The sequence below is a fragment of the Coffea arabica genome, chromosome 5c, assembly GCF_036785885.1.
Source record: "Coffea arabica cultivar ET-39 chromosome 5c, Coffea Arabica ET-39 HiFi, whole genome shotgun sequence".
In the NCBI taxonomy this organism is placed as follows: Eukaryota; Viridiplantae; Streptophyta; class Magnoliopsida; order Gentianales; family Rubiaceae; genus Coffea; species Coffea arabica.
The window spans coordinates 1751321-1774357 of record NC_092319.1 but is presented as its reverse complement, the minus strand read 5'-3'; the positions used below and the strand labels follow the sequence as shown (position 1 = coordinate 1774357).

At 39.3% G+C, this 23037-nt stretch overlaps 3 protein-coding genes, 1 long non-coding RNA gene and 1 other non-coding gene across 12 annotated transcripts; 3 read left to right on the top strand and 2 right to left on the bottom strand.

Moving 5' to 3' along the window:
* The first annotated feature begins 3110 nt into the window (after positions 1–3110).
* Positions 3111–5129, top strand: LOC140007683 (uncharacterized). The gene is made up of 2 exons (XM_072050719.1): positions 3111–3456; positions 3820–5129. Exons 1-2 carry the CDS (start codon positions 3111–3113, stop codon positions 5127–5129), a joined length of 1656 nt encoding a protein of 551 aa, XP_071906820.1.
* On the bottom strand, positions 3678–3784 carry LOC140007926 (small nucleolar RNA R71). Its single transcript, XR_011815368.1, has one exon. It is a non-coding gene; the product is annotated as a small nucleolar RNA R71 (small nucleolar RNA).
* A 62-nt stretch (positions 5130–5191) lies between the features above and the next one.
* LOC140007682 (uncharacterized) lies at positions 5192–8923 on the top strand. The gene is made up of 6 exons (XM_072050718.1): positions 5192–6023; positions 6527–7144; positions 7241–7531; positions 7694–7819; positions 8263–8332; positions 8686–8923. The coding sequence occupies exons 1-6, from the start codon at positions 5192–5194 to the stop codon at positions 8921–8923; spliced, it is 2175 nt and encodes a 724-aa protein (XP_071906819.1).
* A 389-nt stretch (positions 8924–9312) lies between these two features.
* On the top strand, positions 9313–22236 carry LOC140007614 (uncharacterized). 6 transcript variants are annotated; one of them, XR_011814905.1, is made up of 4 exons: positions 9313–10108; positions 15686–19339; positions 20241–20382; positions 21180–22236. It is a non-coding gene; the product is annotated as an uncharacterized lncRNA (long non-coding RNA). The 6 variants fall into 6 exon arrangements; XR_011814908.1 differs by lacking the exon at positions 9313–10108 and having other exon boundaries at positions 13384–15937; positions 16962–19339; XR_011814907.1 differs by lacking the exon at positions 9313–10108 and having other exon boundaries at positions 13384–15937; positions 16041–19339.
* On the bottom strand, positions 20857–22804 carry LOC113690826 (uncharacterized). 3 transcript variants are annotated; one of them, XM_072050408.1, is made up of 4 exons: positions 22543–22804; positions 22371–22447; positions 22158–22250; positions 20857–22073 (listed from the first exon to the last, which is right to left on the bottom strand). In XM_072050408.1, exons 2-4 carry the CDS (start codon positions 22443–22445, stop codon positions 21120–21122), a joined length of 1122 nt encoding a protein of 373 aa, XP_071906509.1. In that variant the 5' UTR covers positions 22446–22447; positions 22543–22804; the 3' UTR covers positions 20857–21119. The 3 variants fall into 3 exon arrangements, with proteins under 3 accessions (XP_071906509.1, XP_071906510.1, XP_027064702.1); XM_072050409.1 differs by having other exon boundaries at positions 22581–22804; XM_027208901.2 differs by having other exon boundaries at positions 22371–22804.
* Between the last annotated feature and the right edge of the window lie 233 nt (positions 22805–23037).

Genomic DNA, 23037 nt, shown 5'->3' with positions numbered 1-23037 from the left:
CCCCCTTTTCTGCTCCTCCTCAAGAGCCGATCTAAGGCTATTTATTGTAGCCTCAGCCTCCTCCTCCTTTGTTTCGGCTTGCTGAAGTCGTCTCTAGAGCTCCATCTTTTCGGACTCGAACACCGCAAGTTTTTTTTTCAACTTGGAAATCTTATTTTGTAACTTACCGGTATCCTGTTCCTCGACTAGGGCACAATACTGGTGGGCCATCTCGGCCACAAATGCTGTATTGGAGGCCGTGGCCACCATGACGCTCTGGACCACCTCGGCTGGAATCAGTTTCCTCGTAAACTTCACGTCCCTTGGTAAGCTCGACTGCATCACTAACTTCTGTGCAACCCGAGATTGGGTGCATCTGTCGTTGACCGAGAGCGTCCAGTCTGGGCACCAGTGTTTGCCGGGATGCGTCTTGTTTTTTCCAGAAAATACAGGGGGGCTATGAAAACGATTCCATAGTGAGGTCCCCGTGACCAGATTAACTGAGGACTTTAGTTTTTTGCCTCGGCCATGAGGAGGCGGGAGTGCCGTTGTGACTCCCTGGAGAGGCACGCCTTCTGGCACCGATGAAGTGGACCCTGTGGCCGAACTGCTTTTGGCCGCCGTGGCCGGGATGCTCTCAGCCGCCGTAGTCATGAACACCGGTTCTTGTGTTTTCTTCTTTGGCTGTGGTGCTGATGTCTCACCCGAGCTTTTTTTTTTTGGCCTCTTGGCCACCTCAGTCGAACTGGAGGTTATAATATCGGACAGTTTAGCCACTGTATAAGGAGCAAACATTATTATTTGTAACAGCCAAAGTGAAAAGAAAGCTAAGAAAGAAAAATTACAAGGCTTCGAGAGTCTAGTGAAAAAGAAAGGAGGCCTGTCAGAGTCGATCACAGTTCGACTAATTCCCCCGTCGACCAACACTGCCTCGAGGTAGTCCCAACAATTAATTCGAAACTCTGACCCCATTAACTTCTGAAAGGCCACCTCGTCATGATCCCCCGCGGAAGGGTCGGCTTTCGATTTAAGCGACCTCCACCAAAAACCCCAAGGGAAGTCTCCGGCCGGGACGAAGATGAAGTCACGCTTCCAGTTCTTTATCGAGATGGGGGCGTCGACCACGAGTTTCGGGATAGTATTATTCCGGTTGCAAATATAGAACCATCTCTTATCCGTTCTATGTGCCTTGAAGGTGTAGCACCGATGAAAAAGATTAACAGTGGGGGTTAACTCTTGGTGTCGGCATAGCATCTCAAACCCCACCAAGATGCGGACTGCGTTCGAGGTGAGCTGAGTAACCCTGATGCCGAAGTGCCGGAGTACATCCCTGAAGAATCTTGACGTCGGCATTCTCAGCCTAGCCTCCAATTGTTGGAGGTAAATCGCCACAGTGCCCATTGGGGGCTTCTCGGCTGAGTCATTCGGCCCAGGTGACCTGATGAGATACCCAGGCCTAAAGGGGTATTTTCTTATCACCTTTTCGGCCCTATCTCTTCCGACACGGCTCTTAAACGTTGGCATTTGATAGGGTATTAATTGTTAGTAATTTTATCATTAATTCTCCTCTTTATCCTAGCCAAATATTGTTTTAATTGTCAATATATATTTATATTTGGTATTTGGATATAATTTCAGGGAATGGAGCAGAAAACTACTAAAAAGAGATACTTTCTTGAGACGATTAATCTACACGTGAAAGCTTCTGAAAGCTTCACACAACTAGCCCACATTGTGCAAATCAAAGGATTTCCTTCCCTTTCTGCTAATGAAGAATTGACTTGATCTGATGAAATCCACTACCAATAAGAAATCAAAAGAAAGGAAATGACCAACATCTCAATTAGGCGGGGACCACGTAGAAAGTTTGTTCTTATTGTGGGAGATATACTCATTAGCCAAGGTGTTGGCTTTGATGATTGAGCTTTTCCAATTTGCTTCTTACGTCACTAGTTCTCTTAGGAAACTAGTGCTAAATAAAAAAATAAAAAAAAAGCTATGAGAGAAGGCAGAATATATAAAAACTAGTTTTGAGTTCTCTCCAAAGAAGCTCCGTAGGAAGAAAGAGATAGTTTTTGGTTTTCAGAGGAGGAGTTCTTCCTTCTCTTGTTGTGTGGTGTGAAACTTTTCTTCAAAGAGTCTACGGAAACTCAAGTTTCTTTCTAAATTCTTAGTTAGTTATTTATGTATTTGATTCTAATTAAATTGCGTGAGAATATTCTTATGAGGAGTGGCTAATTTTCTCATCTAGTCAAGGATCAACGCGAAAATGCAGTCCCAAATATCTGTGAGATCTAATTAATTTTACGTGTTCCTTAATTTGTTAATATTTGTATGTTTCTATTTGAATTTCCATGGGATTATTTTGTTAATTGGATATCAAGGGCCCGATGTGCAATTTGACTTATTAATCTCTTGTCAAATTAATCAATTAAATCCGTAATTGTTTAGTTGGTTAATATTAGTGACAACTAGCATTTTCACATACTAGGGGAACATGCAATCTGATTTAAATAACCCTCGTAGCGTGTTATTAATTTGGGTTAGGTTTTTATAGTTTTTAATGCAATTAGGAAATTAATTCCTATGGTCGTACCTAGGAGTATTTCCTGGTTAGGGATAATCAACGGCCGTACCTTGGTTATCAATAAATTAAGGAAAAGCTGGTCGTTAGAATTTATCGGCGACTATAACTAACCTGTTAATAAAATTAAGTGAACCTTCTTTGCATCAATGATCGGATGAATGGACTGTGTTTGCGTAGTTGTATCCTTGGGTAGAATTTATTTATTATTTATTAGATTGCTATTTACATTTGTATTAATTAATTAATTAATTATTTTTGGTTAAATTGTTTAATTATTTTTAGTTAAATTGTTAAATTATTTATTTTTAGTTTTATCTGATAAAAAAAATCCCCCGTGTCTCGAATTTTAAAAAAAATCAAATTTTTTTCAGTTCCTGTGGATTCGACCCTGCTCACTACTATACACAGAAAATTTATTTTTCTCGAGCAGGTATTTTTTATTGCACAAGATCGACACCTGTCAATTTTTTGCCCCGTTGCCGGGGACTGGCGTTAATCATTTGTTTCTTTTTAAATTCATTTTTTTCTGGTATTTTTTCAGTTTATGCCTCGCTCTTCTCGTACAGGCGAATTAATTTTCGACCCTGAAGTAGAGAAAACAGCGCGTAGAACGAGGAAAGAAACCAGGCAGCTCAGGGAGGAGCAAGACGGTATTGCACCTCAGGAACTTGATCCAGAGGTTGAGCCGACAAATTTGTCTGGTGACAATTCGAGTGATTCAGACCAAGAGGAAGTCACTATGGCAAATACACGAACACTAAGGGAGTTGGCTGCTCCTAATTTAAATCAGCAGCCCTTGTGCATTACTTTTTCACATTTAAATGATGACACTCCATTTGAACTAAAATCTGGTCTAAATCATCTCTTACCATCTTTCCATGGTTTTCCAGGTGAGGAGCCCTACAAGCACTTGTAAGAGTTCGACGTCGTTTGCAACAGTATGAAACTTTCGGGAATTACAGAAGAGCAAATAAAGATGAGGGCCTTCCCCTTCACTTTGAAGGACTCCGCAAAAGACTGACTCTACTACCTATCACCTGGTAGTATCACCACGTGGGACTAACTGCAGAAAAAATTCTTGGATAAATACTTTCCGACGTCTCGAGCTGCAAGCCTAAGGAAGGAGATATGTGGCATCAAACAACACCCAGGCGAGTCACTCTATGAGTACTGGGAGAGGTTTAAGAAACTATGCACCAAATGCCCTCAACATCAGATAAGTGAGCAACTGCTCATTCAATATTTCTATGAAGGGTTGCTTTTTAGGGACAGAAGCATAATCGATGCTGCAAGTGAAGGGGCATTGGTGAACAAAACTCCTCGAGGAGCATGGGAGTTGATTGAAGGGATGGCTGAGAACTCACAGCAGTTTGGTTCAAGAGAGGACATCCCTACGCGTAAGGTGAATGAGACAGAAACATCTTCTATTCAACAGCAACTCTCTGAATTGACATCTTTTGTGCGACAACTAGCTGTGGGAAATGCATCGCAAGCCAAAGTGTGTGGGGTATACACTGTCGTGGGTCATCCTACGGAAATGTGTCCATTAGTTCAAGAAGAAACTGCAGAACAGGTGAACATGGCTGACTACGCGCCCGGACCAAGAAAGCAATACGACCCATATTCAAGTACCTACAATTCTGGTTGGAGAGATCACCCCAATCTTAGTTATGGAGGGAATAGACAGTCTAACTTTGTGCCAAATAGACCACAAGGACACCAACAGCAGTACCATCCTCGCCCACCACCCCCTTCAAACTCAAGTCTGTCCATGGAAGAGATGATGAAGCAATTTCTTGCTAACCAACAAAAGATGGATTCAGACTTGCAAAGCATGAGGAATCAACTGGGACAGGTGCAATCATTGCAAAATCAAATGAATCAAATGGCCATAACGATCAACCGTTTGGAGTCCAAATTTCAAAGAAAGTTGCTATCGCAACCTGAGACGAATCCAAAGAATGTAAGTGCAATAACCTTGAGGAGTGGCAAGGAAGTCCAAGGACCTGAACCTGTGATTCCTAAAGACAAGGATGAGGAACGGATTGAGAAAAAATTGGAAGAGAAGGGCAGAGACAACACAAATGTAAAGGTACTCCCGAACCCAATTACTACAGGTAAAACTAATTCACCTCCCTTTCCTAACAAGTTGGAGAAACCAAAGAAGCAAGATAAGGAAAAAGAAGTTTTGGAGATCTTTCGCAAGATGAAAATCAACATACCCCTACTGGATGCGATTAAACAAGTACCTAGATACGCAAAGTTTTTGAGGGACCAGTGTACCAACCGCAAGCGGTTGAAGGGGGATGAACGAATTATAGTTGGGGAGAATGTTTCAGCAATTCTACAAAGGAAACTTTCACCAAAATGCAGAGATCCAGGTATGTTTATTATTCCTTATAGAATAGGTAATATTTTGATTGGAAAGGCCATGTTAGACCTAGGAGCCTCAATTAATGTCATACCAAAGTCCATTTATGCTTCCTTGAATTTAGGCCATTTGAAAGAGATTGGGATAATAATTCAATTAGCTGACAGGACCAATGCATCCCTGACGGGTTGATTGAAGATGTTTTGATAAAAATTAATGAATTGGTTTTTCCAACTGATTTTTATGTGCTCGACATGGAGGATGAACACTCCCGTGATCCGTCACTTTTGTTGTTAGGTAGACCCTTTTTTAGCACAACCCGAACCAAAATTGATGTTAATAAGGGTACTTTGTCTATGAAATTTGATAATGAGATTGTTCACTTTAACATCTTTGAGACAATGAAATATCCATCCGATTCAAATGTTGGCTCTGTTTTCTCGATAAATGTTATTGACCCTGCTATACAGGAGGTTTTTGAAATTGAAGGCAGGGATGAGTTAGAGGTCGTCTTAACTAGGCACTTCGAGTCTGAAACGACCTCTGGGGTAGAGTTGAGTGAAGTGCTCAAATGTGTGATTGGATCGTTGCAAACGTCACCAACCACAAAGACAAGGTATGATCTCGCACCCATTTTTATACCTGAACCTCACAAAAGGTTACTTCCATCTGTGGTGCAGGCACCTGTTTTGGAACTGAAACCGCTGCCGAAACACCTGAAGTATGCATACTTGGGTGAAGGGGAGACACTTCTAGTGATCATCTCTGCGGGTTTATCAAAGATTCAAGAAGATAAACTATTTCGAATTCTCAGGAAACATAAGCAGGCGATAGGATGGACCATCACCGATATCAAGGGAATTAGTCCTACGGTGTGTATGCATCGAATTCGACTCGAAGAGAATGCTAAACCCGTACGGCAAGCTCAACGGAGATTAAATTCTCTCATGATGGAGGTAGTGAAGAAAGAGATCCTCAAACTACTGGACGTTGGAATTATATTTGCAATATCAGATAGTCCGTGGGTAAGTCCAATACAGGTGATCCCGAAAAAGGCAGGGGTGACGGTAGAACCAAACCAAGAGGGTGAGCTCGTACCAATTCGAAAGTCCACCGGATGGCGACAGTGTATCGATTACCGGAAGCTAAACGCCGTCACGAAAAAGGACCATTTTCCCCTCCCTTTCATTGACCAAATGGTAGAGTGATTAGCATGTCGAGCTTACTACTGTTTCTTGGATGGATTTTCAGGTTATTTTCAAATTGCCATAGCACCGAGGACCAAGAGAAAACTACTTTCACATGCCCATTTGGAACATTTGCATACCGAAGAATGCCATTTGGATTGTGCAATGCACCTGCTACCTTCCAAAGATGCATGGTAAGTATCTTTTCAGAATATGTTGAGAAAATTATTGAGATTTTCATGGACGATTTCAATGTATATGGTGAAAGTTTTGAAAACTGTTTAGATAACCTGAAATTGATCTTAGTAAGGTGTATGGAAACTAATCTCGTGCTTAATTGGGAAAAATGTCATTTTATGCTTGAACACGGGATAGTTTTGAGTCATGTAGTATCATTTACAGGTATCGAGGTTGATAAGGCAAAAATAGATGTTATATCTACTTTACCTTACCCCGCGAGTGTGCGGGAAGTTCGTTCTTTCTTGGGTCACGCAGATTTCTATAGAACATTCATCAAGGATTTCTTGAAAATTGGAGCACCCTTATTCCAGCTTTTACAAAAATATGTATCCTTCGAATTTAATGAAACATGTAAGGGGGCATTTGATAAATTAAAGGAGTTATTGACCTCCTCACCTATTATCCAACCCCCTGACTGGAACCTCCCATTCGAGATCATGTGCGACGCCAGTGACTATGCAGTTGGTGCAGTATTGGGTCAAAGAGTAGGAAAAACAGCTCATGCTATCTACTACGCATCTCGAGCCTTGAACGGAGCTCAATTGAATTATTCAACCACCGAAAAGGAGCTTTTAGCAGTTGTTTTTGCCTTAGAGAAATTTCGGTCTTATTTACTTGGTGCTAAAGTTATTATTTTTTCTGATCATGCGGCTTTGCGGTATCTGTTGACCAAGAAAGAGGCAAAACCGCGATTGATACGGTGGATATTATTGCTACAAGAGTTCAACCTGGAGATCCGAAATAAGAAAGGAGTGGAGAATCTGGTAGCAGATCACTTGAGTCGAGTACAAGTCGTCGAAAATGACATCCCATTGAGAGAAGCATTCCCCGATGAGCATTTATTTTCTATTAATTAATCTTTGCCTTGGTATGCAGATATTGTTAATTTTCTAGTCACTAACAAATTTCCTACAGGATGGCCTAAGGCGAAGAGAGACAACTTGGGAAGCGATGCAAAGTCTTACATTTGGGATGATCCTTACCTCTGGAAGCGGGGTGCCGATCAAATCATCCGTAGATGTGTAAGTGAAGCTGAATTTCAATCTATTCTAGCCTATTGTCATTCTTTTACATGTGGAGATCACTTTGGACCGAAGAGAACGGCTCGTAAGGTGCTAGAGAGTGGATTCTATTGGCCAACTCTATTCAATGATGCCTACTCATTTTGTAAGTCTTGTGATAAGTGTCAACGAGTAGGTAATATCTCTTGTAGGGATCAAATGATTCAAACCCCAATGATTTTTGTTGAAATTTTTGACGTTTGGGGCATTGACTTTATGGGTCCTTTTCCTATGTTCTTTGATTTTTTATATATATTGCCTGCTATAGATTATGTTTCAAAGTGGGTAGAAGCAAAGGCCACCCGCACTAATAATTCTAAAGTGGTTGCAAAATTCGTTAAATCTAATATTTTTGTCCGCTTTGGAATGCCGCGAGCAATTGTAAGTGATCGGGGTACTCATTTCTGTAACAAGACGATTGCTGCAGTTTTTAGGAGATACGGTGTCTTGCATAAAGTTTCTACATCCTACCATCCTCAGATAAATGGTCAAACGAAAGCATCGAACCGAGAGATCAAATCAATTCTAGAAAAGATGGTCCGACTCGATAGGAAGGATTGGAGTATGAGACTAGAGGATGCACTATGGGCATATAGGACGGCATACAAAACACCCATTGGCATGTCCCATTACCGATTGATATTTAGAAAGTCATGTCATCTCCCGGTTGAGTTTGAGCATAGAGCATTTTGGGCGGTCAAACAATGCAATATGGATATCGAGGAAGGCGGAATTCAAAGAAAGTTATAATTACAAGAATTGGAGGAGATTCGAAATGAAGCATACGAGAACGCGGTGATTTATAAAGAAAAGAATAAGGTATTTCATGATCAACAGATATCAAGGAAGACATTCGTCTGTGGGCAAAAAGTTCTACTGTACCACTCCAAATTGAAACTATTTCCAGGTAAATTACATTCTCGTTGGATTGGTCCTTTTGTTGTGACTAATGTCTTTCATTATGGTGCAGTGGAGATCCAGAGTTTAAAAATGGAGAAGAAATTTGTGGTGAATTGTCACCGTCTCAAGCCGTATTATGAAGGATTTCCAATTGAACGGGAGGAGATGATGCAACTGGAAGACCCGATTTGCTTAGTTTAAGCAAATTCTGAACTCCGTCTAGCCAAAGACGTTAAAGAAAGGCGCTTTTGGGAGGCAACCCAACCTTTGATTTTATTGGTTTTTGTTGTTCAATTCGTTAAATATGTTGTTTCTCACTTGGGTATTGCTTAAACTTGATATTTTCTCTACTATGACCAGGACGGGTGATCATGTCGTGCCCACGCGAGGAGGGCACGCATTAATCTTACAAGTTTCTACTTCAAGGTCAGAGGATGTTTCTAAAACATGGCGTGCCCACGCCATACTGGTAAAATCTCAACATTCTGAAGTAGAATCTTGGCGTGCCCACGCAGAGAGGGCACGCGTTAATGTTCAAAAACTGATTCTCAAGGTCAGAGGATGTTTACTAATCTTGGCGTGCCCATGCCATGATTGATGAACCAGAAAAAAAAAATTTATTTTTATTCTTATTTTTTTTCTGAGGAAAAAATAATAATATACAAATAAAATTAATTTAGCAATTAAATTTTTGAAATTTAAATTAAAAAAATTATTAAAAATATATATATATATATAAAATAAAATTATTTTCCTTTTTAGCCTTCATTATGTTTTTCTTTTCAAAAATTCGAATTTTTGCAATAAAAAAATAATAATAATTAAAAAATCAAAATACAATTACTTCCTTTCTTAACATTCGGTTAGTTTTTCAGCAATTCAATTTCTGAATTTTTTTTTAAAAAAAAATGTAAGACCAAAAACTATTTTTTTTCCTTTCTTTTTCTCTTTTCTTCTTTTTCTTTCTTTCTTTTTCTTTTCTTTCCTATCTTTCCTTTTTCTTTCTTCTTCTTCCCCGATTCCTTATTCTTCCTCGCGCACTCCGCCTCGCTCTCTTCTCCTTGCGCAACCTCCACTTGCGCGAGTCACCACCAGCCCACGTCCACCAGCAGCTCGCCTCCTCTTCTCTCTCTCACCTCGCGCCCACCACCAGCTCATGGAGCTCCACCAGCTCGCCGCGCAGCTCCTCCTCACTGCGCAAGCAACCACCAGAGCAACGCCTACCTCGTTTTCCAAGCTTCACCACTGAAGCTCCTCCACTTGCGCGAGTCACCACCAGCCCACACCGTTAGCTCTCCTCTCTTCCTCGCACCGTCGCTCTCTCTCTCATCCAGTCTTCGCGCAGCTCCTCCTCCCAGCCCATAGCCGCAGCCGACTGCCGCCTGAAACCCACGGCAGTCCAGCTCTCTACCCACAACCAGCTCCACAGCCACGTGGAGATCTTCCTTCAGTCTCCACCAACAACACCAAGCAGCCGCGCAAGCTCAACTTTTGACCACTGCACAGCCGGCGACCAACGCATCCACCTCTGCATGCCACCACCACATCGCAAGCTCCACCCCACGGCCACTGTCCACTACCCACCCATCAGTCATCGAGCTAGCTCATCAGCCCACCTAGCCCGCGCGCACGAGGCTCCTCTCACCGCACGCAGCTCCTTTTATCCCCCATCCTCGAGCACGCAGCTCTCCTCTCTACTCACACACGACCCCTGCTCTCGCATCTTCTCATGCTTCCCCAACCCAGCTCACGGACACCCACCAACGACGCCAGTGGGTAAGAGGTAAGTATTTCTGTGGACTCAATTAAATAATGAGCTGCCTCTGTGCTATTAATTTGAGTTCATTTCTTGGAGACATTTGTTGAGATTCTGGGAAGAATTGTGACCAATTGCTCATATTTGTTGTTTTGATTTACTTGAGTTGTTGTTTTATTGCATTATTGGGAGCTGTGTTCTGATCTTGTGTGTAACTCCTTTCTCCGTTTGTTTGTTGATTTGGATGCTTATTAGGGTTAGTTGAGTGAGAAATTGATTGTCGAATTAGAGACAGTTATTGAGATTTTGGGTAGTATTATGTCTAATTGCTGAAATTTGATGATTTGTTTAGACATTAACACTACTTATAGTTTGCTCAAGTCAACTTGGTTGGATGTCCTTTGCCCGTTAAATTTAATTGTTGCATTGTTTGGCATTGTTTTCGGGCATTAATTGAATTGGTGGGCATTAATTGGGTCTCAAATTGACTAATAGAGAGGCCACAGTGGTTATTACAATTGTTATTGCTTTGAATTTGTTGGTTCTAAATTTTGTTGAAAATTGTTGTCTGTTGTTGATTTGAGTGATATTTGGAGAAAATGGTGAAACCCAAATCCTCTTCTAGGTCTAGGACACCTAGGACCTCTAGGCCTCCCCCACCTCAACCCACCATTCCCGCCTCTGACCCCTCGCACGATTCCTCTTCCTCTGGGAGAAGGGCTCGTCTTGGGAGACAGAGAGGCGTCCATATTTCTGACCCTTCACATTTTGGTGGTAATTTGAATTTCACCAGAGCCGCCGACAAACAGCGATATGCTATTCGTTGTGAACGGCGAATTATTCCTTGCCGCTATCAGGACGCTGCCACCTTAAGTCTTTTGAATATACCAGTTGACTTTGACCGCTTGATTAATGCCATAGGGTGGCATCCTTACACATCTATTGTTTACTGTCCGGCATTTGTTGACTTGGTTAGGGAGTTCTATACCACATTTGAGTTTACCATTTCCACTGGTTACGCAGTCTCCACCCCCAATGTCATTCGTTTTCGATTAGTGGGTCAAGAATTCCACCACTCCATTACTGATTTCAATCTAGCCTTTGGTTTTATTGATAGGGCCTACGCCGACTCTCGTGAGTATGCCGAGAGTGCTTGTGACTACGTAGAACCCTTCTTCTCCCGCTATAGCTCTATTTGGAAAGAAATGTCCGTAGACTATGATCCTTACAACCCCCGAAAGTCCAAGAGCTCTTATCTCAAGGACCTGGCTTCTCGTTACATCCAACGTTTCTTGGCTTATAGTTTCTCAGGCAGGCGAGATAGCTCGGGCATTTTGTCTAAGTCGGAGTTTTTCTTTATTTGGTGCATGCATAATAACATTAAAGTTAATTTGGGCTGCTGGCTAGCTTCTCAATTCAAGTCTATTTTGACTAAAAAGAAGCGCCTCTTGATTTTTGGATCATACATTACCCATTTGGCTGTTAATTTGCATGTGCTTGATCTCTCTAACCATGATTTGCATGTAGCATATCAAATGGAGCCCTTAGACATCCCTTGTCTAGAGAAAATGGGCTTGGTTAGGGAGGGTGACAATGGGTGGGAGGTTCCACCGCCGGGACCATCTCGTATTCCCCCTCGTTCATCTTTTGCCCGTTCCTCCACTACTAGCGGTGACCCTGGCCCTTCGACCTCCGCTCCGCCTCCTCCAATCCCAGGGGGCTGATAACTGGCACCAACTCCAGATGCGAGTTCAGAAATTGGAAGCTCAAGTATCAAAAATTGATGTTAATGTGCATAGCATGGCACAGAATTTGGCGGCGTTTATGCACCACGTGGGTGTTGAACCTCAACTTCCGCCTAACCCGCGCTGTTTTGACAACTTCAGGGGAGTTTCGTTGCCCTTCTTCTTATTTTTACTGTTTAATTGTCACATTGAGGGCAATGTGTGCTTTAAGTGAGGGGGGAGATTTGGATTTGACTGGTATTTCTTTAATTTGCTGCTTATCTTACTGTTGTCTTGATGAATAAATGTGGCATCTCACTCGTCTATTGCTGGTTATGATTTGTTCTATGAATTTAGTTTAAGTGGCAAGTAAACGCATGTTATCTTCATGAATATCATGAGTTTAATGACTTGGTGCAAATTGTGGTTAACTTGTTTAGGCAATATAAATATTTTATTAGCAATTGTTGTGTGGATTGGGCAATTGTTGATCTTAGTTCTCCATATTAGGAGATGACGTGGGCCATGATCTTTAATTATCTGGTATTCTGGTGCTTTAATTGTGATTAATAAATGACTCTACTCCGCTAGTGCCGTCACCCAGTAACCGGGAGTCTTCACCACAAGTGTCGACTTTCGCGTCAAAAAGTGGCGATATCTATGAGTAGTTAGTCCTGAAGCTGTGAAAAGTTGAGTAACTGGGCTCTTTTATCTAAAAATGTCAGAGTTCACGTCAAAAGACTTGAATAGCTTGGGACTGAGCATTTATTGAAATTTTTTTTATTATTATCAAAAAAAAAAAGAAAAAAAAAGAGAAGAAAATAATAAGTAAGCTTATGATCATGTTGGCCTGCCGATCCTTGTTCTTCAATGTTGAGATTTTAATTTTCAGTTGACCCAATTGCTAACTTTTGCTAGTTTAATATTTTGATTTCTTAGACGAGTTAGCCATGAATTGGACGAGTCTATGATTTCAGGAGCTAACCGGGAGAAATATGTCTTGACACTTAGCCACTAAAACTTGATTTTGGGATAAGCGTAGCTTGGCAGTAAATGAAATGAGAGTTAGCCATTGTTGAGTTTAGTATTCCCATACTTGAGGACAAGCATGATTTAAGTGTGGGGGGAATTGATAGGGTATTAATTGTTAGTAATTTTATCATTAATTCTCCTCTTTATCCTTGCCAAATATTGTTTTAATTGTCAATATATATTTATATTTGGTATTTGGATATAATTTCAGGGAATGGAGCAGAAAACTACTAAAAAGGGGTACTTTCTTGAGAAGATTAATCTACACGTGAAAGCTTCTGAAAGCTTCACACAACTAGCCCACATTGTGCAAACCAAAGGATTTCCTTCCCTTTCTGCTAATGAAGAATTGACTTGATCTGATGAAATCCACTACCAATAAGAAATCAAAAGAAAGGAAATGACCAACATCTCAATTAGGCGGGGACCACGTAGAAAGTTTGTTCTTATTGCGGGAGATATACTCATTAGCCAAGGTGTTGGTTTTGATGATTGAGCTTTTCCAATTTGCTTCTTAGAAACTAGTGACGTAAGAAGCAAATTGGAAAAGCTCAATCATCAAAGCCAACACCTTGGCTAATGAGTATATCTCCCACAATAAGAACAAACTTTCTACGTGGTCCCCGCCTAATTGAGATGTTGGTCATTTCCTTTCTTTTAATTTCTTATTGGTAGTGAATTTCATCAGATCAAGTCAATTCTTCATTAGCAGAAAGGGAAGGAAATCCTTTGGTTTGCACAATGTGGGCTAGTTGTGTGAAGCTTTCAGAAGCTTTCACGTGTAGATTAATCTTCTCAAGAAAGTACCCCTTTTTAGTAGTTTTCTGCTCCATTCCTTGAAATTGTATCCAAATACCAAATATAAATATATATTGACAATTAAAACAATATTTGGCAAGGATAAAGAGGAGAATTAATGATAAAATTACTAACAATTAATACCCTATCAATTCCCCCCACACTTAAATCATGCTTGTCCTCAAGTATGGGAATACTAAACTCAACAATGGCTAACTCTTATTTCATTTACTGCCAAGCTACGCTTATCCCAAAATCAAGTTTTAGTGGCTAAGTGTCAAGACATATTTCTCCCGGTTAGCTCCTGAAATCATAGACTCGTCCAATTCATGGCTAACTCGTCTAAGAAATCAAAATATTAAACTAGCAAAAGTTAGCAATTGGGTCAACTGAAAATTAAAATCTCAACATTGAAGAACAAGGATCGGCAGACCAATATGATCATAAGCTTACTTATTATTTTCTTCTCTTTTTTTTTCTTTTTTTTTTGATAATAATAAAAAAAATTTCAATAAATGCTCAGTCCCAAGCTATTCAAGTCTTTTGACGTGAACTCTGACATTTTTAGATAAAAGAGCCCAGTTACTCAACTTTTCACAGCTTCAGGACTAACTACTCATAGATATCGCCACTTTTTGACGCGAAAGTCGACACTTGTGGTGAAGACTCCCGGTTACTGGGTGACGGCACTAGCGGAGTAGAGTCATTTATTAATCACAATTAAAGCACCAGAATACCAGATAATTAAAGATCATGGCCCACGTCATCTCCTAATATGGAGAACTAAGATCAACAATTGCCCAATCCACACAACAATTGCTAATAAAATATTTATATTGCCTAAACAAGTTAACCACAATTTGCACCAAGTCATTAAACTCATGATATTCATGAAGATAACATGCGTTTACTTGCCACTTAAACTAAATTCATAGAACAAATCATAACCAGCAATAGACGAGTGAGATGCCACATTTATTCATCAAGACAACAGTAAGATAAGCAGCAAATTAAAGAAATACCAGTCAAATCCAAATCTCTGCTAAATAAAAAAAAAAGCTATGAGAGAAGGCAGAATATATAAAAACTAGTTTTGAGTTCTCTCCAAAGAAGCTCCGTAGGATGATAGAGGTAGTTTTTGGTTTTCGGAGGAGGAGTTCTTCCTTCTCTTGTTGTGTGGTGCGAAACTTTTCTTCAAAGAGTCTACGGAGACTCAAGTTTCTTTCTAAATTCTTAGTTAGTTATTTATGTATTTGATTCTAATTAAATTGCGTGGGAATTTTCTTATGAGGAGTGGCTAATTTTCTCATTTAGTCAAGGATCAACGCGAAGATGCAGTCCCAAATATCTGTGAGATCTAATTAATTTTACGTGTTCCTTAATTTGTTAATATGTTTCTATTTGAATTTCCATGGGATTATTTTGTTAATTGGATATCAAGGGCCCGATGTGCAATTTGACTTATTAATCTCTTGTCAAATTAATCAATTAAATCCGTAATTGTTTAGTTGGTTAATATTAGTGACAACTAGCATTTTCACATACTAGGGGAACATGCAATCTGATTTAAATAACCCTCGTAGCGTGTTATTAATTTGGGTTAGGTTTTTATAGTTTTTAATGCAATTAGGAAATTAATTCCTATGGTCGTACCTAGGAGTATTTCCTGGTTAGGGATAATCAACGGCCGTACCTTGGTTATCAATAAATTAAGGAAAAGCTGGTCGTTAGAGTTTATCGGCGACTATAACTAACCTGTTAATAAAATTAAGTGAACCTTCTTTGCATCAATGATCGGATGAATGGACTGTGTTTGCGTAGTTGTATCCTTGGCTAGAATTTATTTATTATTTATTAGATTGCTATTTACATTTGTATTAATTAATTAATTAATTATTTTTAGTTAAATTGTTAAATTATTTATTTTTAGTTTTATCTGATAAAAAAAATCCCCCGTGTCTCGAATTTAAAAAGAATCGAATTTTTTCCAGTTCCTGTGGATTCGACCCTGCTCACTACTATACACAGAAAATTTATTTTTCTCGAGCAGGTATTTTTTATTGCACAGGCTCGACACCTGTTAGCATCTTGCCGAAGTTTATTTCAGCGACATCCTTTGGTGCGACCGGCTCCAGCACGCCCTCATTGTGGGGTATTTCAGTTCCGAGATCGTCATTATATAAGATCTCGGAACCACCCATTCCAACCCTGGGGTGGTCTCGACAGTTCCCTCCTCGGCCGACTCCTCTGCAGCACTAGACGTCGACTCCCCAGAGCTGGACGAGGTCGTGTCTTCTGAAGGGTCAGGCCTTTCCTCTGCTTGGTACCTTTTAGTTAAAGGAGTAATGTATTGGATTGTTAATTGCCTTGATAATCAGCCAAGACTAGTTTCTTTTGACTTCAAGAAAGACAGGTTTGATCTGATTCAACCCCCGCCGGATTACAAATTTTTAGTCCATCCAAAGGAATGGCAATTTGTGCAGTTCAAGGGACACCTAGGCCTGTTGAATTCTGATTATGTCTGTTTTGGGGTTCACTTGCTAGATCATGATGGTAATGACGCCAAATGTTGGATCAAGCAATATATCCCCTGGCCACTTGGATCAGATTCAGAAGAGAGAACTGCCGTATTTGTTGGCAATCTTCCCACCGGCCAAATATTGTTTTCCAACCTTAAGTTACTAGATCAGAAGAAGTCGAAGTCAGCTTGCGTGCCAATTTATTCATATGATCATCAGAAAAATAGGTTTGAGAGGCTGTTGGTTGGCAGCCCACCTCAGATACGTCATGCTACAAATTTAGGTGTTGGGGTAACTTTTATAGAGGAAAATCTTGCCCCATTAGATTTTTTGCTCAGTGAGGGTCATTAGGAAGTAGTGGACGCTGTTGAACTTAAATCAAGTTTCTTATGCTGCGAAATAATAATCGCAGACATCATATCATATCATATTAGAAATTGGATTTTTTTTTTGTTTACATTCTTTGCTGTAGCTTTATACATTTTATTCTAGGATCTAAACCAGATGGGATATAATAAGAAAACAGGAAAATGTAGATGAAATAATAAAGGAATAAGGATTCCAACTCTTATGAAGAGAACGATAGGATTTGTGGGGGAACTTTATTTACTATCTTGGAAACCTAGGAATTAAATCAAGTTTCTTTTATTTGATAGTTGCCAAATTGTAGAAGCTGGAGTCCGATTGTATAATTGATTCCTTTGTTGGTTTGGAAACCATGCTATAGAAATCTTAGCAGTCTACATATATGTATTAGTCCAAGGCTACTGATGTATTATTTTGTGGGATTGTTTATCTTTCCTGTAGGATATCTTCCTACATCCAAGTTTAGTATTTTCCACGGATTTGGGGAATAATCCCTGATTCAGCTCACCTGGAAGAAGCAGACCATATTCCAAGGAGAAGATCATGGATTCAGACACTTGATGATCAAAAAATGGATGAGAGGAATCGTCAGAATTCTAATCAAACAGCAGAAGGCACTGCTGTAAATGGCTCAATAATCTCACAACAGAAGCAGTTATCAGATGACTTGGTTTTTGAAATACTTGTAAGGCTTCGAAGGGTCAAGAATCTGCACAAGTGCAAGTGCCTTTCAAAGTATTGGTGCTCAATCATATCATGGTGGCATCCCAATGTTCATCCCAGTCTACATTGATGCCAGATCTGATCAACTAGAAAACCCTGACACAGAAGCACCCGTAGAATTTCAGTTCTTTTACTCAACACTTGTACGTCTGATAAAATTCGATAGAAAAATCTTTTCAAGTGAGAGCCTTTGGTTGGTGGGATCCTGTATTGGGTAGTTGATTGTGAGGATGATTGTAGAAGGCTGATTTCTTTTGATCTCAACATAGAGAAATTCCAATTGATAGAACTGCCAGACGATGCATTATTCAGGATAAAGGGAAACAGATGGGAGCTTGTACAATTCATGAGACGTATAGGTCTGTTGATTCCCACTGATTTTGAAACTCTTAGGTGTTTTGTCACTCGTACATTAATGAAGGTAAATCCTGGAGCAGGCATGACATTCCCTTGCCTTCAGAAGTTTTGGCAAGGGGAACAGCTTATGTTGGCAGCCTCCCTACTGGGCAGATATTATTTTCCGACCTACCAAATAAGAAGCCCAGTTGCTTTACAATTGTTTATTCATATGATCATCAGACAAACAAGCTTGATAGGCTACTTGTCGGCAGGCTCCCTGACATACGGTATCCTACACAGTGTCGGGTAACTTAACTTAGATGCTTTACTGAGTGGGGGTTGTCAATTGCAATCCTAACGCAAGGCCAACGCAATAGTTGCATTACTCCTACTCTTCAACTGGAGTATACGCCACTTAAATTATCAGCTGTGTGCAGTTTTGTAATTGTTGTGTGCATACCACATTAGGATTCATGCAAGTGTCATAGGTTCAGCAGCGCATGTGGCTTTTTGTTGACATTACAATGAAAGCATTGAGTTGTCTCGCGAGCTGCTGACCATCTATTTTTAGCAATTGACAGTTTTCTATAAATGAGATCCCAGAAGAGGAGCAAAATTATGCTTTCTGCTTACTGCGAACATATTATTCCACTTGTGAAAAGTGTTGTTTCTTGCTGTTTGTTGGCACTGTCTCTTTTCTTCTTCTTATGATGTATTAAGATGTTATTTTAACTGAAAGCTTCTGAACTGGCTAATGAGTGATGTTCTTCATTTTGATTTTTGACTTCCAAAATAACATCTTGATCGAAGTGTTGCTGTTAGTGTGCTGATGACTTCATATATAAGCATTTTCTCCACATTTGGAAGAGACATTGTGTGTTTGATAAAACTGAAATATGAAGTCTACATCTATTAAGTTATTGAATTGTTAAGTATTAAATCTAATACATTTGAATACATATCATATTCAGTAATAAGTAAATAGTTTATCACTTAATTTTGGAAGCAAGTTTTGTCTAGGAAATTCAATGCCAGTTAATTAATTCAGATGTTCAATTTTTTATTATCAAATGATCTGAATATATTAAGAAATCCATTAAATTTAAGTGCTAAATTAGGTTATCAAACAGGTATGACATAGGTAAGGAAATTTCTCCCTGTTCTTCATTTGCGTTTAGCCCTCTACAGGCAAGAGAAACGATCATGTGGAATCCAAGAATTATCATCTTTTTTTATTTTAGACATTGTTTTTGAATATCTACATATTTACATGTTCTAAGGTGTCCTATTTCATCAAACATACAGCATGGCTGATGTGGAACTATTCAGATGGTCCTTTGCTAGCATGTTTTCTTTTTCTTTTATGGATCAACATAGTATTGTACAACCATATATATAAGCCTGTAATTTTCTGTACTCTGGAGCTCTCTTTTCTTCTTGTCAACAGCGTGTTAAATACTTTCCTGTTCTTATATGATTGCCTTGAGTCTTGACAAGTAAGTGTGAAACAAGGTATCCTTGTGCTGTTTTATTCAAATATTATACTTCGGAATCCAGTAAGATGCATCTTAGGCTAATCAGTGTTCACCCTTCAATAACCATTCCTCCTAATTTTCTTCAGTCAATGATCATTTGGCTTAGCCCTCAACTAACAAGGGAAACAATCTTGAAGGATGCAACAAGCAAGATAGATGAAGGAATTGGTTATAGACGAGGATTTGAGCTCCTAGACTCCAACAGTTTGATCAGTGAGGATGGTAATCTGCGACAATACCTTGTAGTTACAAAGCTTTGCACCTTAACTCTGCACTGTTCCTTAACGTATTCTCATGTGCTCAGATCAGCATGTCCATATTCACCACCCCTCTTTCTTACAATAAAAGAAAACTACAGTATGAATACGAGAAACATCAGAAAAGGGAATAGTCATGCTCTGACAAAGAATTCCTTACCTTTTATATCGAGTAAAGAAAAGAATACTCTACAGAAAGTAAGAAGCCAAAATGAAATTCCTAGATCTTGGAAGGTTTAAAAAAATTAATCTCATTTCTTAGCTGCTTTTATCTTTCTAATTCTTAATTGCTATAATGGGAAATATAGTTGAACTCTAATCTAACAAATGAGACAAAGGCATCGTTTTTGAATATATATAACTTACATGTTTAAAGATATGGCTTTCAACATTGTGAAATCACTGCATGCCTGATGTAGACCTATCCAGATGGTCATTTGCTAGCAATAGTTGTCTGCTGTGGCCTCAGGTTCTGACGTGAATTCTTTTTCTGTTACGGCTTGACATATAATTGAAGAACAGAACAAAGTCATCATTTACTCTATTCTGGAGCTTTCTTTTCTTCTCATGATCTTGTCCTTTTTCTACTTGTAGGTTTGTAGTTTTAGCATTTTAGCAGTCATAAACTTCTAATAGCTGGTATGTCAGAATTTACATTCTTTAACTTCCGCAGTAGCCTGTCGGTAGCATGTTGAATGAGAGTGCTTGTCTTACTTACATGACTGTCTTCATAGAGGAGCATGGAAAAAAAATATTGTGGTCATGAATTTATAGAATCAATTATGCTTTAGAATTCAGCATGATGCATCTAGATAAATGTGTTCGTCGTTCAATAACCTTTCCTGTTTATTATCACTCAACCGCAGTCAATCCTCAGTTGGCTTATCCCACAACAAACAAGAGAAGCGTTCACGAAGGATTCAAGAAACTTGATTAGCATTTCCACCAGGCGAAGGATTTGTTTTTACCAAAAGGGATTGAATTCCTATTTTTCAACAATTTGAGAAGGTATCTTGATCTGTGAGGTTGGAAATGTGCAGCAATACTCTTGTAGTTAAGTAACTCTCTAACAACTGCAGACTGTTCCTAAATACTTTACTGTTAATTGAGAATTTCCATCTTCACCACCTCTTGTTCTTAGAATGAAAAAGAACTACTACATAAAAATAAGAAACATAAAAAATGAATTATTATTCCACTGGTCAAGCACTCCTCACCTTTTTTTTGAAGTAAAATAGTATATATGTATAGAAGGTAAGAAGCCAAAATGAAAATCCTAGTTTTGAAACTAATTAAACTTATGTAGCTTAAGATTGAATAAAACTTTGTTTATAAGTTCTTAGCAATAACTGACGAAAATTATTGAAAAGTACTCCAAATTTCATCTTAACTAGCTTTAGTTGCGACATTGGGAAATTCAGTTGATCCCTGATCAAACAATAGAGGCAAACAAAGGGGTTAGCAGAACAGAAAAGTCAGTCATTGTAAAATTCTTCTGCATTTCTCCCTTTTCCATCTTGTGGTTTCCTTGACAATTACACGAGAAATTTCATAACATTTAGTTATGAAAATAAGCCAACAATTTCTGGTAACTGTTGTGTACCATGGATGCTGAATTTGAAGATTTTTCCTGTAAGCTCGACAGATTAGTTAAGCATATATAAACAGGAAAAGTTTGTCTTGAAGTAAATATGTTACAGCATTGCACAACTTTTTTAACGGTTCTTCTGTTCTAGCAAATACTATTATTTGAATGCTTGAGCTGGAGCTATGGACACATCAAACGATTTTCTCCTGACAAGCAGGCAGGTGATTTTTGAAGGGTTGGCATGACCATTCTCAAGGCTGCAAAGAACAAAATCAGGCCTGTGAAGTGCAAGATTTAGCTTGTCTTGTCCTACCACGAGGGCTGTCGCATCAAGCAGAACATGCCATGAGTTCCGGTGAGCTTCAGAAACCCAGTGCATTGAGTATCGCATCCCATTGACCTCAGCTGGATAAGAAAACAACCCCTTCGGGCTGTGCTTGCATTTTCTTCTGAAATACTGGCTGAGTTGTGATCCCTTAATCCTCAAATCCAGCCAGGACTCTGGTGCTAGGATGACTTTTGATTCCTTAAACATTGCAAATTCCCTTACATAATCTGATTCTTCGCCAATAATGCTTAAATAGAAGTTTCCCCTGAAAAATGGATAGCTCTCTCCAACCAACATCATGGCATCTTTGTACTGTTGGGTGAAAAGAACAAGATAGTCCTCTTCAGGTAATCCACAGTGGTTTAGAACTTTATTTCGAGCTTGAATTTCGGGGATTGAGATGAAGCTCCCTAAGAAAGATGATTTCTTGGTTAAGATATCAAGTAATCTTGATGGCTCCAATTGGATTTTGTCCATATCAGGAAGATTGCTACCAAAAGAGGGTGTAGATGGTTCTCTGGATCCCACACTTGTCCTAGGTGACTTTCTCTTGTCATCAGGTGACAGCTCTGAGAACTCTCCCTTGATGCAAAGATCATATAAATCCGTCTTGTCTCCACCTTCCACCAGCGCACTCGAGTACTCGGGATACTTGGCTAGGACATATTGCTCAACATATTGCATTTCAGCCGGTGTAATTGGCCCTGACCATCGTAGATCGAGACCATGAAGTGTAGATATTGCTTCTGCTACTATATGAGCCGGAATGACTGTGTTCTTTTTCTGTATAATGCCAAATGTGCATCAGAAACTCAATTTTAGCTAAAATTACTGCTTCATAAAGCATCAACTATTTTTCCAGCTTACCCTAATAATCATACTGCTTGGTCTTCCATCTTCAACAGGTGATCTCGCGATAGATTTGAATAAAGATTTTCTCAGATCATCTTCCTTTGTCCCCTGACCATTTTGTTGAAGTCAAAATATCAGACATTTGAGCATTTTCCGAGAAACAGTTATACATATGTGTGTTATGACTTACAACATAAATCATTAGCTTTTGAGTTAAGTTGATCATACCTTTCTTCCCACTGGTACAGCTCTTTTGTCATCAGTGTTCCTCCCCATGATTGTTTCCTCAGTTGATAACTTCATATCTACAGTAAACAGATGGAAAAGTTCATATTTCTTTGAACAGAAACCATCAGCTATAGCTAGAGTTCAATGTGGAAAGGGTCTGAGATCAAGTAACTGAAAACTGAAGCCAACAAAGTCAATGTGTCTGATGACCTGATCTAACCCTTGATCAAAGTCGGAAGATGCGTGAAACAATAAGGATATTGTAATGGTTTGGTGACTGTTGTCCTGCTCCATGTTATAAGCCTGATTGAGGGCGAAATCAAATATTCAATTATATAGGAAGTTTCCCAGAAGAAACAGAGGTAGAAACTAGCTTGGACTTGGCCAAACTTCACTTAAATACTAGTTATTCTTGATGGCCTCCAAACAATCTAAAAATGAAACAAACCTTGGCAGCTTTGGGAGTGAAGGTACCCTCAGGAAGTATGGCAAATATAACATTTATTCATCCTCAAGTGGGAATATAAATAAGGGTTTTTTTCTTTACATTTATCTTTTTTTAAATTTAACAAAGTTTTTAGTATTTGGCTTCTATGAATTAGAATACTACCTGAAATTCATTTGCAGGGACTTTCAATAGAAGGACTAGTTTTGTTTGAGCACTCAC

Coding starts and splice junctions, on each gene's coding strand:
- LOC140007683 (XM_072050719.1), top strand. CDS start 3,111: ATGCCTCGCTCTTCTCGTACAGGCGAATTAATTTTCGACCCTGAAGTA. Junction 3,457..3,819: donor ATCTTTCCATGGTTTTCCAG/GTGAGGAGCCCT, acceptor ATTTCTATGAAG/GGTTGCTTTTTAGGGACAGA.
- LOC140007682 (XM_072050718.1), top strand. CDS start 5,192: ATGGAGGATGAACACTCCCGTGATCCGTCACTTTTGTTGTTAGGTAGA. Junction 7,532..7,693: donor CAATGATGCCTACTCATTTT/GTAAGTCTTGTG, acceptor TGCCTGCTATAG/ATTATGTTTCAAAGTGGGTA. Junction 8,333..8,685: donor CAAATTGAAACTATTTCCAG/GTAAATTACATT, acceptor TACTATGACCAG/GACGGGTGATCATGTCGTGC.
- LOC113690826 (XM_027208901.2), bottom strand. CDS start 22,445: ATGAAGTTATCAACTGAGGAAACAATCATGGGGAGGAACACTGATGAC. Junction 22,251..22,370: donor CTGTACCAGTGGGAAGAAAG/GTATGATCAACT, acceptor CAAAATGGTCAG/GGGACAAAGGAAGATGATCT. Junction 22,074..22,157: donor CAAGCAGTATGATTATTAGG/GTAAGCTGGAAA, acceptor GGCATTATACAG/AAAAAGAACACAGTCATTCC.